Source organism: Lytechinus variegatus, chromosome 4 (genome assembly GCF_018143015.1).
Source record: "Lytechinus variegatus isolate NC3 chromosome 4, Lvar_3.0, whole genome shotgun sequence".
Taxonomy (NCBI): Eukaryota; Metazoa; Echinodermata; class Echinoidea; order Temnopleuroida; family Toxopneustidae; genus Lytechinus; species Lytechinus variegatus.
In genome coordinates, this window is record NC_054743.1 from 52,678,506 (window position 1) to 52,696,785 (window position 18,280).

The window sequence follows — 18,280 nt, forward strand, 5'->3', positions numbered from 1 at the left end:
CTTCGGGCTCGCATTAATTGATCGTTGAAATATGTATTGCATGTCTTCATGGCAAATTTCAAACAGTCCTTAACAGGTCCGCTTTTCGATCAGGATAGAATGTAGATGAAAACTTCTGCTCGCATCTTGTTCAGGCACAAACATTGCCCAGAATCATGGGCGGAAATCCCAGGGGGGACAGGGGGGAACGTGTCCCCCCTACTGAAAATAGTAGGGGGGACACAATATCAAATGTCCCCCCTACTCTTTTGGGTCTTTAGTGATGCTAAGAAATATATCAAAATGTGAATAAAACGTGCGTTTTCGAACGAGATGACCTTTTTTTTTTCTTTTCTTTCTTTTGCTTGTCAAATTTTCCAGACCCTTGTCCCCCTACCTTTTGGGAGAGATTTCCGCCCCTGCCCAGAATGTTCAATTTTCAGGACAAAATACCAAAAATACTACGTGTCCCCCGGTCCCCTCCCCCCGTAGTTCAATTGATCATGGCCCTGGGAAGCGGGGATGCTAAAGCACCCCCGGCCCAAAATTTTTCATTGGGGGTGCTGCGTGTGTTATTTTCTATAGGCAGCACCCCCTGGAAATCTGGTAGGTATGGTAAATTACGGAAAATTAACGACGTTTTGTAGGAACCCCCCCCTTGAGAATTTTCCTACACAGTGCCCGAAATGGTGCTTAAATTCACTCTTTTTCAGATCGGAAATTTTTCAGCTCTCACTCCGCGCTTGCAATATTGATTCTCATAATGAAAAATACATTTTTTATTATTCATAATGCCCATTTTTCTATATAAACACGCGCAGGCGTGTTTATTCAGATACGCAGCTTTTTTTATCAAAACGTGCTTGAATTATAAAGTTTCAGATCACAATATAAAAAATGTTCTGCTCCTGCTTTGCGCTCACATTTTTAATGTAGGAAGATACCCATCCTTACATGACATGAATAAAGCATCCTGTTGTTTTGGTCTGAAATCTCAATTTTGTTTCCGCTCGCATCAATTGTATAGTTATATACCTATCTTGTTCTGGATTTAAAAAGTGCTTAGACGGTCCAGTTTTTAGGTCTGAAATCTCAATTTTCTTTCCGCACGCTCGCATCATTTAGATAAAAAGCCGGGGTGCTTATAAAAAATGTCCAGTTTTTAGGTCGGAATATCAAAAAATTTCAGCTGGCGCTTTGCCCCCGCACTTGTTGTTTAAATATATATTGTCTTCATTGGTAGGCTGCAATTAAACAATCCTTATAACGGACCAGGGGCGTCGATCCATTTTTCAGATTGGGGGGGGGGCAAAATCATGAATCAATTTTCCAAAGGCGATCGATCACACAAAACAAACTCACGCACACACACACACATGCCTAAATATATGTGTACATATATATATGTATATATATACACACACACACGCACACCCTCACACACACACACACACATATATATATATATATATATATATATATTTCTCACCAGCTAGAGCGAAGCGCGAGCTGAAAATGTTGATATTTCGATCTTAAAAAAAAATTGATTTTAATGGACGTTTTTAATAAAGATCAAGATATATATCCAACAAAGGTTTATTGCAAATCGAAGTGGGAGTTCTTTTGAGGTTTAGAACTGAAAACGGGACAATATTCACCTATTTAATCATAGTAAGTATATGGGTTGTTTTACTGAAATGATGCGAGCGCGAAGCGCGATCTGAAATTTTTTGATATTCCAATATGAAAAGTGGACATTTTGAGCACGATTTTAGACGAAGAACGAGTTGTGTATCTCAATCTGGTTTGCTGATTTCTGTGTAACATTACAATCTTATTCTATTTTTATATAGCACATGCGGAATTATTGGGGGGGGGGGCAAAACGATATGTTTGCCCCCCAATAATTTCATTGGTGGGGCGATCGCCCCCCACCCCCTGCCCCCCATAATCGACGCCTCTGTAACGGACCCCCTTTCGATCAGGCCAGAACGTATATTAAATTGCACAAACATTGCATAAAATGTTCACTTGAATTTCAAAGACAAAATACATGAAAATTAATGTTCAAATATTTGTGCTCGCGCTTCTCGCTCGCACCATTCAATTATATATCTATGTCATTTTATAAGAATAAAGCTAAAGCTTTACTTATACATCTAAAATCTAAAAATAAAGCTAAGAAGGGGTGTGAGGGGTGCCCTTGCATGTGTGTTTGTATTAATGGAAAACTCCATTGTGCCTCCCCAACCCTAAAGATTTTAGCCCATTTCAGCACGTAGTTACTCCTGAATGGATAGATTAACCAAACAATTGATGCGCCGAGCACCATTAAGCGCGAACTGAAAATTTGTATATTTCGACTTGAAAACTCGATTGTAACCATGGAGAGGATGGGTTATTTATGTAAACAAAAGAAATGATGCGAGAGCGAAGCACGAGATGAAAACTTTAAAACTAGATATTTTAGACATTCATAATTATGCGTAAATAACTAAGCACTTCATGCAAGCGCGAGTTGAAACCCTTATTATATCCTTTTTACACAGGGTAAAATTTCCTTAACCCCGTACTATAGGTGGGGCTAAATGGCAAGCTTAGCCCACTTTCTTTTTACACAGCATTTTTGCAAAGTGGGCTAACCCCACCTATAGTACGGGATTATTTGGCCCCGCAAAAAAGCAGGGTTATCCCATGGGTTATCCCACCAATTGCGGTGCTAAGAGCAATAGTACGGGGTTAAGATCGCATGTGTAAAACGAAAGTGGGCTAAGCTTAACCCCGTACTATAGGTGGGGCTAAATGGCAATTTGGCCCCACCTATAGTACGGGGTTAAATGAATTCTATTAACAAGATAACTCCTATAAACCATTGTAAAGCTGTCCCTCTGATACCGTAATTTGATAGCTTATATAAATGTTTTTTATGCTCTATATTGTATCAAACGCTTACGAGAAGGCAAGGAAAAACCACGTACGGTATGATCACAATTATCAAAAGAAGTATATATTTTAATTATTATAGGGCATGAGGTGTATTACGTTTTTTTTTTCTTAAACAGCAATGATTGTCACTTATAATACTACATTTCTTAAGGAAAGCAACTGCCTTTTTATAAATTAGCCTTTCAGGATTTTTTTAGATCGAAGTTAACAAAAATATTGGGCGGTAAATACTAGTAATTGATTGGTCCCCCTTTTCGAAAATGGGTATAACTTTAGCTCTTTTCGTCTTCTTTGGAACCTAGCCAAGCTTCAATGACATTAAATATTTATAATTCAAGCAAAAAGGTCAGCAAGAGAATGTGTAATGTTTTCAGAACTGTAATTGCAATGCCATCAAAACCAGGAGTTTTTTCTGTCTTCAAATTAAATACAATTTCAAGTAATTCTTGTCTGTGAACTGGAGTAAGTAATATTGAACTATCAGTTTGTTTATATACTGTAACATATATATATATATATATAAATATATATATATATATATATATATATATATATATATATATATATATATATAACATATAATGTAACATATACTGTCCAGGGGCGGATCCAGCTTTCGCCAATAGGGGGGGGGGGCCGAAAAATATTTTCATCAACATTTTTCTCGATTGGCCGCTATAATTTTATTTTTTGGTTGGTTTTTCAAGGGGTAGTCCTAACTACAGACTGAAGTTTTCAGTATGTTAGTTTTTATTGTAATAAACAAGATAAGGTTTCTCATGTGGTCTTAATATATCATGCGAGCGCGAGCTAAAATTCTTCGATATTTTATGTCTTAGAACTGAAGATTCTGAGCAGTTTTTGTAATCATGAACAAAGATAAGTATCCAACTAAACAATGCGACCGCGAAGCGCTAGCCGAAATTTTACTATAATACCGTGAAAAATAACTCAATTAGGACTGTTGTTAGTGATCAATGAAGAGGATACAAGTATCACCAATTAAATAATGAGAGTGTGAAGCGCGAGCTCAAAAGTTTTGATATTCCAACCTGAAAACTGGACAGTCTAAGCGAGTTTTTATTTAAATAAAGAACAAGCTGTGTGTCTCAAACAATTAAATGCGAGCGTGAAGCACGAGCTTAATTTTTTGATATACTGACATGATAAAGGAACATTTTGACATATTTTGGAAAGAATTTCCAAAGAGGATAGGTATCTCACAAATCAAACAATTCGAGCGCGCAGCGCGAGCTGAAAATTTTTATATAACAATTTGTGTAAATCAAACAAAATAATGAAAGCTAGCTAAATTATTGTGTGCAAATTGATTTCAGAACTGGATATATGAAGTGTCAGTTAATCCTCTTGAAATCTATTTTCCAATCCTTCCCCTCACCTTCCTCTGTTTCCTTTCGGGGTCGGGCCGGCCGCTACGAGGTTGTAAATTACACATCATGGGTATAATACCTCTGTTTTACTTTTCATTCTGTTTTTCGTATAGTTTCTATCAAGATAAAGAGTACAATTTTTTCTGCAGGTTGTCAAAAAATAGGGGGGCCGGGGCCGGCTCGGCCCCCTCCTGGATCCGCGCCTGCTGTCCACAGTGTTGGGTAATGTATGTTGGTAAAAAAGTCATTCTGGTCAATTATTATCCAATTTATTGAGCAAATTTATTACCTAATTATTAGTTTTTATTACCCAATTTGGGCAGATTTAAACCAATGGTTGTGTGGACAGTATGTTGCCCAGTGATGGTTAAAACTGAGGGTTTTTTACCCAACCTTTTTAAGAGTGTAAGCAATCATTAAAATAAATATTTCAAATGAGTCATCGACATTCTCTTTTAAGTTATAAACGTCAGACCAATCAACAGAGCTTTAATTTTCTTGAAGACGTTACATAAACTTATCACTAAAGTTTGAAAAAAGTTACTTATTTTTATAACAAAATGTTGAAAACGTTTAAAAAGTAAAAAAAGTTTACACAATTTGTGTAAAAGTTTAAACAACTTGCTATTAGAGTGATGGGTTTAAACAGTGTGATATTTTTAAAGGCACACTTAAAATGTTGGGCAACACATACGGTCCACTGTGTTGGGTAATGTATGTTGGTAAAAAATATGTATATATATATTCTGGAAAATAATTGAGCAAATTTATTATCCAATTATCAGTTTTTATTATCCAACTTTGACTGATTTTAACCAATAGTTGTGTAAACAGTATGTTGCACAGGGTTGGTTAAAAGTTGGGCATTTTTCCCAACTTTTTTGATGAGTGTGTGTAGCATGAATATCGAATTCAATATCGAATATCGAGTTCATCAGATATATTTGTAAGAATATCTGTAGAAAATCTATCAAATGGAATGTGGTGATTTGAGATAATATTGCTTTTATTCCGTTGATTTGGTGATAAGAAATTCTCATTTTTCAGATGATAAAAGGGGAAAACACGAATATCATCCAACGTTATGAAATATAATACATTGCCAATTTAAAACAATATAATTGTTAGCTAAGAATATAAAGTATCTGTTGAGATTTGATAGCATCATGACCCAAAATTCGAGTTTGGAAAATACTGCAGTTTTAATAGTTAACAAAATAGAAATTATCTAATACAATTATTAATGATCGATGCAGAATATTTGTACAAAAAAATAAGTAAAATGACCTCCATAAACAGTCTACTACTGAAATAGTATTGAAAGGGCAGTGAAAGAACGCGAAATATACCACGGAAAATAACACAGATATTTATCTATGTGAATTTTTTTGTGACAAGAATTTGATATTAAATTAAAGAACACTGGAAAATCAAATAACGTCTATGTGAGTAATATGTGAAAATGTGATATACTTCCACCTTCCTCAAATCTTTAAAGCATAATTGTTCACATGTTAAATCATTTTGTTTATGAAAACTGTATTATGATATTAGTTTGTTATTTTCATTTAATATTTATGTTTTTATTCGAAGTTACTGGTATGAGACTAAATTACTTGTATGTAACGCGCATAGAGATTCTATTGAATAATATGCGCTATATACAAACATTTATTATTATTATTAATCACTATTATCATTGTTATCATTATTAATATCATTATTATATTGGGCAGCCGGCCATTTGATTTTTTTTACAGATAAATGACGCAATTTAAATGCTGTTCATCATCATCATCATCCTCAGTCACTTCGCTCCATTAAACTTCATGACACATTTAAACTACACCTTAAGACCTATTTGTTCAACCTTTAATACCTTCACAATTAAATCTATATACACTGTATACTTATGTACATTTTTTTAAAGAAATAATTTTTCTTTTGTATGATGCATTTAAAGTACACTCTCTGATATCACACGCTGGTCTGACTGGCTTCCTATGGAGGCTGGTGCGGCGGGTGCCCTGGTTTGCTAGAGCTCCTGTGAGTACTGAGCTGACCGGGCTTGCCCCTTAAATTGTCGGTGAACGGTGCAGCAAACACAAGGGCACCAGGCCCCACCAGGATGTAGCTGGGAACTTCAGTGGTGGTGATGCAGGATGGTAGTTGTAGTGATTTAAGATTTCTGTTTATATCTAAGTAGCTGTTTGTTACGTGTATGAAATTTTGTATCCAAAGGAACTGTTGCTAGCGCCATGAGCATCTCTGTACAGTGTGTGCGCTCAATAAGATATCACTATTATTATTATTATCATCATCATCATCATCATCATCATCATCATATATTTTCATGATATTATATCCTTTTGGTTTATCTATAACTATAACTATATCTGCATTAATTAGTGTTCGAGACATATCAGAAGAAAATGTAAATAGATTTAGGGAGAGATTAAATGAGATCGACTGGAATGTAATCTATAACATTCAAGACCCGGATATTTGTTTTGACAAATTCTTGGATCTTTTTATGTCTACTTATAATGCTACAATCCCCCTTAAGAAGTTTTCCCGCTCCGCATATAAAAAGACACCTAGACTCCCCTGGATCTCTCATTGAGTCTATCAACCGCAAAAACAATTTATTTTGCAAATACAAGAAACAGCCTGGTAAAGATAAACTTAAAAGGAAATATATTCGATATCGTAATGTACTGACAACTTCCCTACGTCTTGCCAAAAAATGTATTTTTTCTGATCAATTTAACAAGTACAAGAACGATATTTCGAGTACGTGGAGGGTGATAAACAAGGTCCTACGATCAAACAAAAAGTCCGAACCAACAAAAGAAATTTCACACAACGGGAGAATTATCGAAGATCCTACTGAAATAGCCGAGTTGTACAACGATTACTTTGTTCACATTGGTACTAATCTCTCAAGGAATATCCCTGAATCTGATAGAGAATTTACATCATTTTTAAAGAATCCTAATCCGCAATCTATTTTCCTAACCGCTATAGTCGAAGACGAAGTTAAAGATATTGTAAATAACTTAAATGTAATAAGAGTCCTGGTGGTGATGGAATAACAAATTTTCTTTTGAAAAGGGTAATTAATGAAATACTCTCACCTTTGACATATATTTTTAATCTATCATTAGTAAATGGAGTTGTTCCTTGCAATATGAAAGTAGCAAAAGTTATACCTGTTTTTTAAAAAAGATGATAAACGAGAAGTTTGCAACTATCGTCCAGTTTCACTTCTCGCTTCCCTTTCAAAGTTATTAGAAAAGATAGTATACTCACGCTTAATCAAATTTTTAACCGACTTTCAAATATTAAGTGACTCTCAGTTTGGTTTCAGGAAAAAACATTCAACCGTTCATGCCTTACTTTCTTTTATTGACAAGGTGGCATGTGCCGTCGATAAGTCATTACATACTGTTGGTATATTCCTGGACCTTTCCAAGGCCTTCGACACGATCAATCATGATATATTGTTATATAAATTATCAGATTATGGTATTCGTGGGAAGGCCTTGGACTGGTTCAGGAGCTACCTCAGTTCTCGTAAACAATTTGTTTCTTATACGGGTATAAATTCTAGTTTTAAATCAATATCTTGCGGAGTACCCCAAGGATCACTCCTTGGTCCCTTACTTTTTATTCTTTACATTAAAGATTTTAAGAATTCTTCCAATATTTTGTCATTTATTTTGTTTGCTGATGATTCTAATCTGTTTCTGTCTCATCGTGACCCACATACGCTACTTAATACTTTGAATACAGAACTTCTATCAGTTCGGTCTTGGATTAGAGCTAACAAGTTGTCACTTAATGTTAAGAAAACTAATTTTATGATTTTCAGTAATTCTCTCAAGAGTTTACCTGGTCAAATAGTCATGGATAATGTAAATTTATTACAGGTTGATTCCACCAAATTTCTTGGACTCTATATTGATCATGATTTTGTCTTGGAAGTGTCACATTAATTACTTGAGTAAATTGACTTCTAGGAGTATTGGTATTTTAAGCAAGCTAAAATTATTTTTTCCCTGATTATATACTATTTAACTTATATATGACTCTCATTAAATTATGGTATATTGGCTTGGGGTAATACAAACAAGACTGTATTAGAAATTTTATTCAAATTACAAAAGCGGGCAATTAGAGTAATTAACCAATCTTACTTTTATGCACACACAAATCCATTATTCATAAAAAATAAAATCCTGAAAATTCACGATCTTTACGAATTTCATTTGGGTACATTCATGTTTCAACTCTCAAAAGATGATCTACTGGAAATTTTTTCTTCCTTGTTTCAAAGAAACAACCTCATCCATTCTTACCCTACCCGCCAAAGGGACTCATTTCACCTTACACGTACTCAGACGTTATTTGTTCAAAGAACAATTGTATTCGAAGGACCAAGCCTTTGGAATAATCTTCCAAGCGAAATAACTAGCTGCTTATCTCTAAGTATGTTCAAATGTAAACTGAAATCATTTCTTTTGTCCAGTTATGGACACCGTTAAAACGCACTGGCTGAATATATATAATGTATTTGATTTGTACCTTTTTAGAGGTATAATGTGGTATAGTTTTTTTTTCATTCTTCGCTCATCCCCCTCCTATATTCACATTGTCCACTTTTCCTCTAATTCTTTACTCCTTGATTTTGCGCTGTTTGGCTTTTCCTTTATTGTCTAATTCTTCTTTAGTGTCCGATCTCCTTACGAACTTCATAATTACTTTAAGGAACCTGCAGACACTACAAGCTCTGCTTTTCATGCAGGTTCCTTCATATTTCACTTTATTTACTGCCATTATCTTTGTATTTTCTATGTAACCAAATGTATTTCTTGTATTATGTTATTATTTTGTTATCTTGTGAAGTATGAGAATAAATTCAATTCTATTCAATAACTATAGTTATTGAATTGAATTGAATATATATCTATCTATCTCTATCTATCTATCTATCTGTCCAATCATCTATTTACATGCTTCACATGTCGACAAAATTTAGAAAACTATAAAGTGCACCCATTCGTTTCTAAAACGTTTCAAAATTGGGACCCGAGGATGAACAACAAAATAAATCTATTTTAAATCGGCTATCCCTTTGATTAAATTTTCGTTTTGAATAATATTCCTGTCATAGGGTGTATCATGAGCCCTTTCAGTAAATCTCATTTTTTAAAGTGGCCAACATTTAAATGTGGTTATACTCGATAAGCCTACTTGTATATTTCTATGTTAATGCATTTATCGTGAAATATTAAACTACCTAACCTACAGCAACAATCAAGCTGCGATTAATATTCCTCTTCTTCCTGCTCTTCCCCGTCTGCCGTCGACTCTTGGGCGACTTCTTCGTAGTCCTTCTCCAATGCTGCAAGATCCTCACGTGCCTCAGAGAACTCTCCTTCTTCCATACCCTCTCCAACAAACCAATGGACAAATGCCCGCTTGGCATACATCAGATCGAACTTGTGATTAACGCGTCCCCAAGCCTCTGCGATAGCAGTACTGTTGCTTAGCATGCACACCGCCTTCTGTACTCTTGCCATGTCCCCTCCTGGTACTATCATTGGTGGCTCGTGGTTGATCCCGACCTTAAAGCCAGTTGGACACCAGTCAACAAACTGGATGTTGCGCTTGGTCTTGATGTTTGCGATGGCGACATTGACATCCTTGGGGACGACATCACCACGGTAAAGGAGACAACAAGCCATGTATTTTCCTTGACGGGGGTCGCACTTCACCATCTGGTTTCCAGGTTCGAAACACTCCTTGGTTATATCCGCCACAGTGTTTGTCTCGTGATATGATTTTTCAGTGGATATGATTGGTGAGAGACAAGATAACGGAAAATGGATGCGAGGATATGGTACAAGGTTTGTCTGAAACTCGTTAAGGTCAACATTGAGGGCGCCTTCGAAACGCAAAGAACAGGTTATAGCGGACACAGTTTGGGCTATTAGGCGATTTAGATTCTGGTATGTCGGACGTTCTATATCCAATTTTTTTTTGCAGATTTCGTAGATGGCTTCGTTGTCAACCATAAAGGATACATCGGAATGCTCGAGGGTTGTATGTGTCGACAGAACCGTATTATACGGCTCTACTACGGCAGTTGAAACCAGCGGCGAAGGATAGATGGAGAACTCTAACTTAGCCTTTCTTCCAAAGTCTACTGACAGGCGTTCCTCGAGCAGAGCAGCAAACCCAGACCCAGTTCCACCTCCGAAGCTCCGGAAGATTAGGAATCCCTGGAGACCACTGCATTGATCTGTCAAACGGCGAATCCGATCAAGGGTTTCATCCACATACTCTCTCCCGATGGTGAAATGACCACGAGAGTAGTTATTGGCAGCATCTTCCTTCCCACTGATGAGTTGCTGTGGATGATAGAGCTCACGATAAGATCCAGTCCGGACTTCATCTAAAAAACAACAATAACAAAACAATTTTTACGAAAAAGGTGATTGTTTTGTGATAAATCCCCCTGCATGAGTTGAACCTTATAACCCCCCACCATCACCGATGTATATATTGTGAAAGATGGACGTTATCTATACATTATCAATGACTACCTCCTTCTTCTTCTGGATCAAAATGATTAAGATATGATGATGATGATAATGATAATAATAACAACAACAACAATAACAAATGTAATAAGGATAACAATATAATAGCAAGCAATAATGATGGTAATAATAACCAAAATGTTAATACTTAAAGCGCTGCATGATTATATTACTCTGTTTTATCCAAGTAACCGTGATTCGGCGCTCAAGCATTCACTCAAGTTCTTTCTAATGGATACTTCACCTTGGTGGTGAGTGGAAATCTAGATAAATGTCTACATACACACACCTACAACAGACGGTTCGAGATCGACAAAGACAGCTCGGGGAACATGCTTGCCAGCTCCAGTCTCACTGAAGAAGGTGTTGAAGGAGTCATCACCACCTCCGATGGTCTTGTCTGAGGGCATCTGACCATCAGGCTGGATGCCATGCTCATGGCAAAATAGTTCCCAACATGCATTGCCCATTTGGACGCCAGCTTGGCCGATGTGGATAGAGATGATTTCGCGCTAAAATAAAGGTAAAATTTTTATAAAAAGACCATATTTTGGTATCAAATGATTTTTATAGCGTCTTTAAACGTTGGACGTCCAAATGAAATATTGATTCTCTCTCTCTCTCTCTCTATATATATATATACAGTGCGTATCAAAAAAAGTTTACACTTTGAAAAAATCCTGTAAAATTATACATTTTTAATATCCTGAAGATTTTTCCACATTTTAACATTGGTACAGATCCATTTAAGCAAATAACGATATAACTATCGAAAAATATTTCCGCTTGAGTGAGCACCACTTACTTTTGAAAAGTTAGTGAAAACTGATTTGCGCAGAACTTTGAAGTAGCTATGCGAATAAAAGTAAACCTTTATCATGAAGAACACGTAGAATTTAGCAAGTAAACTTGATTTGAAGATATTTTTGACCTCTTTTAACTTGTCTCCTTGCCCAATACACTTCGAAGAGTGCATTGCGCCCCGCCCACTCCCCCCACACACCAAGGCCATCAAGACGATATTTGATTTACACTGAGCTGTGATTTACATAAAAATGAATTAGGCTTGATTTTCATTTTGTTAATCATTGTCAATCTTGGGAAAAGTATGGAGAAACAAGTATCAAATGAAAAATTAAATGTCAACCCACTAATAAAAACTTAGTGAAAAAGTGCTGGAGATATTTTGTGTAAACTTTTGTTCAGATTCAGTAGTCCTCAGATCCAGCTGGCACAAAAAGGGTAAAGTGTTGAAATTTCAATTTGGGTGGCAAATTTGTTTAAAAATGCTTTGAATTTATCTGTTTTATCTTGATTGACTAAAAGTGCAAGGGAAATGTAAGAAAAGTGTATCGCAGGGTAAGTTTGATTTCGCCCTTTCCCCTTGACACTGGGTAAAAACGAGTATTTCTGCGCAAACAGATTTCTGCGAGCTTTACAAAAATGGACAGTGCTCAAGTGTAACATTCTGTCAAAACTTTTACTTTCATTAGATAGATGAGACCCAAACCCAAGATTATATGTGAAAAAATTACCCACATGTTGTATAGTTTTGAATTCCCAGAGCTTTTTCAAAGTGTAAACTTTTTTTTGATACGCACTGTATAAGAAAATGTTTCTAAAACTTTACCGGTTGTTTCGAAAAGAAAGGCCCGTCGCTAAACTTTTTAAAAACATCAGACTTCAGATAAATCTCTAATAATACTACAATATGAATGCACAAATGTATATGAAAATGAAATAAGTATGTCTGATCAAATCGTTTTTTTTTCATGGGAATAATGCCTCCATTGTGCACGTTCTGTGTTAATGGTCTTTTGAAAATACGCAAAACTTATAATGAATGACATTTTCATTATTATTGTTATCATTATTATTATCATTATTATTATTATTATTATTATTATTATCGAATGTTTCTGAACGTTCTCAAGTAATAACGTATATTAATTTACGTTTTCTGCAGGTCCTTAAAGAGGAAAGTAATCAATAATAATTAATTGGTATTTATGAAATACCACAATGTTAACCAAAACAAAATTAGAGAAGAAGACATTTAAAACAATTCAATAATGCAAAAGGATTTAAGTGCATGCAGGAGATTGGTTTGTGTACATAACAGAATGTGGTGCCAGTATAGGCCTATAAAAAAATATGGGAGTTGCGGAACGGCCATTATGAGGCCTATTAAATGAAACATGGGTATAATTCCTCCTTCTTACTATATGTATGTATGTATGTATATATATATATATATATATATATATATATATATATGTATATATATATATATATATATATATATATATATATATATATATATATATATATATATATATATATATATATGTATATATATACATACACTTTCACGTTCTTATATTCTATGTAAGGAAATTAATTGGGAGTTTCCTGTATCCCTCAAATTGATTTAGTTCAATAACGTTCAACTTATTGACTTAATGCTAAAAATGAATAACTGTAATGATTTTTTGTTTGGCTTTATTTGCTCAAATATATTGTTGACGCAGAAACGACCGGAGCGAGACCGTGCGACGTACTGTACAAGGCAATCTTGAACTGCAAATTCAGACACTTGTATTAAGTCTGGATACCGAGTTATAAACAGACTAAACCAAGTACAGATTTAGAGAAGCTATCATCGGCTGGTTTGATTTGGAATAGGATTTGTTGATGTGATTGAGGAATGCACCAGTATAAAATCAACTAATTTGCTAATAGTAGTGTTGCATATTGCTACCTTTACAACTACAAAATCGATACCAATTGGACCGATGGTATGTTATTGAAAATAATGTAATACATAAATTTAGTCAGTCTGACGCCCCCCCCCCCCCGGGTACTTAGATATGGTTTGGACGGGGGTGTGCGGCTGAAGGTTCAAAATCCATAACCATATTTACGGGTCATAAAATGGTACCCGTTATCAGGGATTTACTACAGAGGGGGATCCAGGATTTCCCCAAAGGGGGGGGGGGCACACAAAAGGTTATCACCCAAAATGTAATTTAATTTCGTATTTGCACCTAAGACATTGGAAGAGAATATGGACCCATGTTTAAGGCCAGAACACGTTTAGGGATTTTCCAGCATAAAACCACAGGGGCATATCCAGCCTTCGCCAATATATTTCAGCCACATTTTCCCCGATCGGCCGCTCGAAGTTGATTTTTGTTTGTTTCTTTGAAGGGTAGTCCTGATAGTCACATAATCTCTAATCTTATAAATCAAAATGAATATATGATAATCTCATAACCCTCAACTAAAAAGTGCGAGCGCGAGCTTTTTTTATTTCATGTATTTTGCCCTAAAATTTGAATATTCTGGGCAATGTTTGTGATCCTAAACGAGATTTGTAACCAACTAAATAATTACTGCGAGCGCGAGCAGAAAATTTTAGTTTACGTTCTGATCTGATCAAAAAAGGGTCTTGCAGTTAGCCATGAAGACAATACATAGTTATTTATACAATCAAATAATGCGAGCGCGAAGCGCCAGCTGAAAATTTTGACATCTCTGCCTGAAGAATGGAAATTCTAAGCACTTTTTGTAATTGTGAAAAGAATAAGTATATGAATAAACAATTGATGCGAGCGCGAAGCGCGAACCGAAAAATTTGCCATTTTTTTTCACCTAAAAATAAGACACTCTGTTCATGTTTTGTAAATCATGAAAACGATGGGTGATTGGAAATCTTCCTACATTAATAATGCGAGCACAAAGCAAGAGCAGAAAATTTTTTATAGTGTGATCTGAAACTGGATGATTTAAAGTGTCAAATAGAGAACAAGCTGCGTATCTGAATAAACATGTGCGCGAGTGTTTTAGATTTCGTCCTAGAATATGGGCATTCTAAACATTTTTATCACGAAAATCAATAAAGCGAGCGTGAAGCGCGAGCTTAAAATAATATATTCCGCTCTGAAAAAGGATCAATTTAAGCTCTGTATTTCAAGCACTTTGTAGAAAAGTGGTGATGTGGATATAGATCACTGTTCAAAAAGAGCTGATATCTTTCATTATGAGTTTTGACATAGGACCGGGACATTCTAAGAACATTATGTCATCATATGAAAATGATGACTGTCTTCCTATTTCTCTTCCTAAGCGCCAGATGAAACCCTATTCAGACCATAAAACATAATTTTTTTACAGAGTTCTTCTAAAAAAAAATCAATTTGTAAATCAAACAAAAAGAATAAAAGTTCGATTTCCGGGCTGAAATATGTTTTGTATATTGAATTCGAAATTTGATATTATATTAATCACCCAAAAAGCAATGCAAGCGCGAGCAAAAAATTTATAAAGTGACATAAAAGATTAAAAGAAATAAATTTCCAAGTCTTCCCCTCATCTTATTTTATTCACTCGTCTTCCTCTTATGTTTCTCCTTCTTTTTTCTCCTCTCTTCCCCCTTCCCCCCTTCTTTTTTGCTCCGCCAATGGGGGGGGGGGGGGCATCGGAACCATGAAACCACACCCCATGTTCTGGGATTTCTTCCAAAAAAGCGACCCATTCCAGCAGCACATCACAGTAGGCCTATGCCCTATTTCTTGAGTATGAACCAACTCGGTATAATATATATATATATATATATATATATATATATATATATATATATATATATATATATATATATATATCTTAAAGTTTCACGTATTGGCTTCTCTAATACTATAGTAACAAAATATGCTGGAGATAAATGGTAATGCTTTCAAAGCCAATATAGTTTTATTTCCTCGAATTTTCGACGGACCTCCGTCTTCTTCAGGAGTATATACATATATATATAATATATATATATATATATATATATGTATATATATATATATTATAACAAACTAATTCCGAAAGTCGTAAGTTAAAGTAAATATCGTGATGTTGTTCGTGTTACTTGGAGCGTAGGCTTTAGTTGATTTTCCTTGTTGTTAGAAAAGCGTGGAGGAACAAATATATTAAATGAATTAATGTAAAACCAATTTAAATGATAAACAAATTAGTAAAACATGCCGGAGATGTCTGAAATCAACTTGTGTTATTTTATTATTATCATTCTTATTGTTTGTTTGGCGTCACCTGTGCCGGGAAGGCGAAAAGCGAACTGAATCACTATGACCTGCAGGTCCCTCTGATTGGGGAAGTGCAGGTGAACCACTATACGCAAGGGTCCCCCTACTCTTATATGAATAGTGTTATACGAATAATGTTAAAATGTATCTGTTTTTATTTCAATTAATTGGCTGAAAATGCAAAAGAAAATATGAGAAATGTACCGCACGGTCAGTTTTTTCCTTGACACAGTATGAAACTGAGCATTCCTGCGCAAACTGATTTTTGCGAGTCTTACAAATATGGAAAGTGCTTATTCAAGTGTAACATTCTGTCATTTTTACTTCATTTCATATATAGATTAGACCCAAAGCAAGAATATATTGTACGTGAAAACAAATTATCCCCATAATCTTTTTCAATTACCACGACCTTTTCAAATTTTAAACGATTTTATTGATATACATTAAAGTGGAAGGTGCGGGTTGGGAGCGTGAGTAATACCGGGGAGTAATAGCGTGCCTTTTTATCTTACATGTTTTCTCTTACAAGTTTTTGAAGCTCCCCCCCTCATACAAGGCCATACATGTACATGATGTATTTCTCACTCCTGTGGGTTTTGTTGTGTATGAATTTACCAACCATGTCAGTGCTTGAAGAAAATTCTCACAGTTTAATATTTTCAAACCGTTTTGTTTTTCTCTGCAACAGTGCAGTCGATCATCACCTTTATGTGAACGGTACGTGAACAAGACTAGTTCTCCTTTGAATGAAATTATTCATTTGCGTATAACTGATTATAATAAACATATTTCATAACTATCCACTTGAAACGCTCTATTGTTTGGTACCCCGCAAATCAAACAAACCGTATGGTTTTCTTTTCACAAATTGGAAGGACGGCTCTACCATTTTCCTGCGAAATGTACCGAGTTGGAAGTGGAAGGAATTTACTTCACAATTATTTTTTTTGTTTTAATATTGATACATGCACACCTTGCATGAAGGTATAATGGATATTTAACAAGACAGGATAACTTCATGAAAATTTTGAAATTTGATTGTAAATTGTCAGTTCATTAAAAGTAAAATGAACTCTTATCTTAAATCGATTTGTCTAAATTTTTCCCCACAATCTATATTCATTTATTAGAAGTAGACCCATTCCTTGTGTGTAAGAACATACCCCTTTTATCTCTCTCTCTCTCTCTCTACAGACATACTGTAAAAATACTAATAGTATCATTATATATCTATAATATCTTCCCATTAAAGAAACGGAATTCAATATAGAACTTAATAGATAGAATTATACAAATGATTGCATCCAATGCAACATTAACTCGATTTCATTTTACAATTATTGCTCTGAAAATAGTTAGATATGACGCCATCGGGGGAAGGCTGTGAGGGGATCCCGAGTAGTAATAAATGCCTTGGTGAAAATATATAAATATTCGATCGATCAAAGGAGGGCTATGAAGTAACGATCATAGTTAGGTTATGATGTCGTTAATATGTTAACGATATGGACACAATTAGGAAGTTACTCGCCATGCTATATAACGAAACCATGAAAACAATCACAACCATCTAATCATACTTGTTTTAGATTACAATTATCTGTAGAAAGAAAATGTTTCACTTACCATGATTATAGGTAATGTTAAGAAGTGAAATTAACGCTATCCTGGATGGGAGTGGTAGAATGGCTGTTATTGTCAACAGAATGTCATTGAATTTATACCAATGCTGGCACGCCCACTTTTGGCGTTACGTGTCATTTATCACATTGAACACTTTTTACAATTTTATTTCGTCATCTCTTTTTTATATTTCACTCTGCTATATGTTTTCTCTTTTTCTTTCTTTCTCTTTTTCTTTCTTTCTTTCTTTCTTTCTTTCTTTCTTTCTTTCCTTCTTTCTTTCTTTCTTTCTTTCTTTTTTTCTTTCTTTCTTTCTTTCTTGATGCTTCCTTCCTTCCTTTCTTTCTTGATGCTTCCTTTCTTTCTTTCTTTCGATTGATATTTTGTATTTCTTTTGTCTTGACTATTTTAATTATAATTACAAAGGCGGATGCAAGAAAAGAAAAAAGGATGGAAAAAAGAAAAGGAGGGAAAAGAGAGGAGAATAAAGAGGAGGAAGACGAGTAAATAAAATAAGATGAGGGGAAGACTTGGAAAGGAATCTTTTATGTCTCTACTGTAAGGTGATTTTTTCCTTTCTTGTTCGAAATGGGGTTTAAATATTAAGTTTGGAAGTCAATATACAAAACATATTTCATCT

General features: G+C 35.0%; 1 protein-coding gene across 1 annotated transcript; it reads right to left on the reverse strand.

Annotated features, from left to right (window-relative positions):
- Positions 1-8,314: 8,314 nt before the first annotated feature.
- On the reverse strand, positions 8,315-17,746 carry LOC121414312 (tubulin alpha-1 chain-like). Its single transcript, XM_041607447.1, has 3 exons — positions 17,644-17,746; positions 11,214-11,436; positions 8,315-10,776 (listed from the first exon to the last, which is right to left on the reverse strand). Exons 1-3 carry the CDS (start codon positions 17,644-17,646, stop codon positions 9,647-9,649), a joined length of 1,356 nt encoding a protein of 451 aa, XP_041463381.1. The 5' UTR covers positions 17,647-17,746; the 3' UTR covers positions 8,315-9,646.
- Between the last annotated feature and the right edge of the window lie 534 nt (positions 17,747-18,280).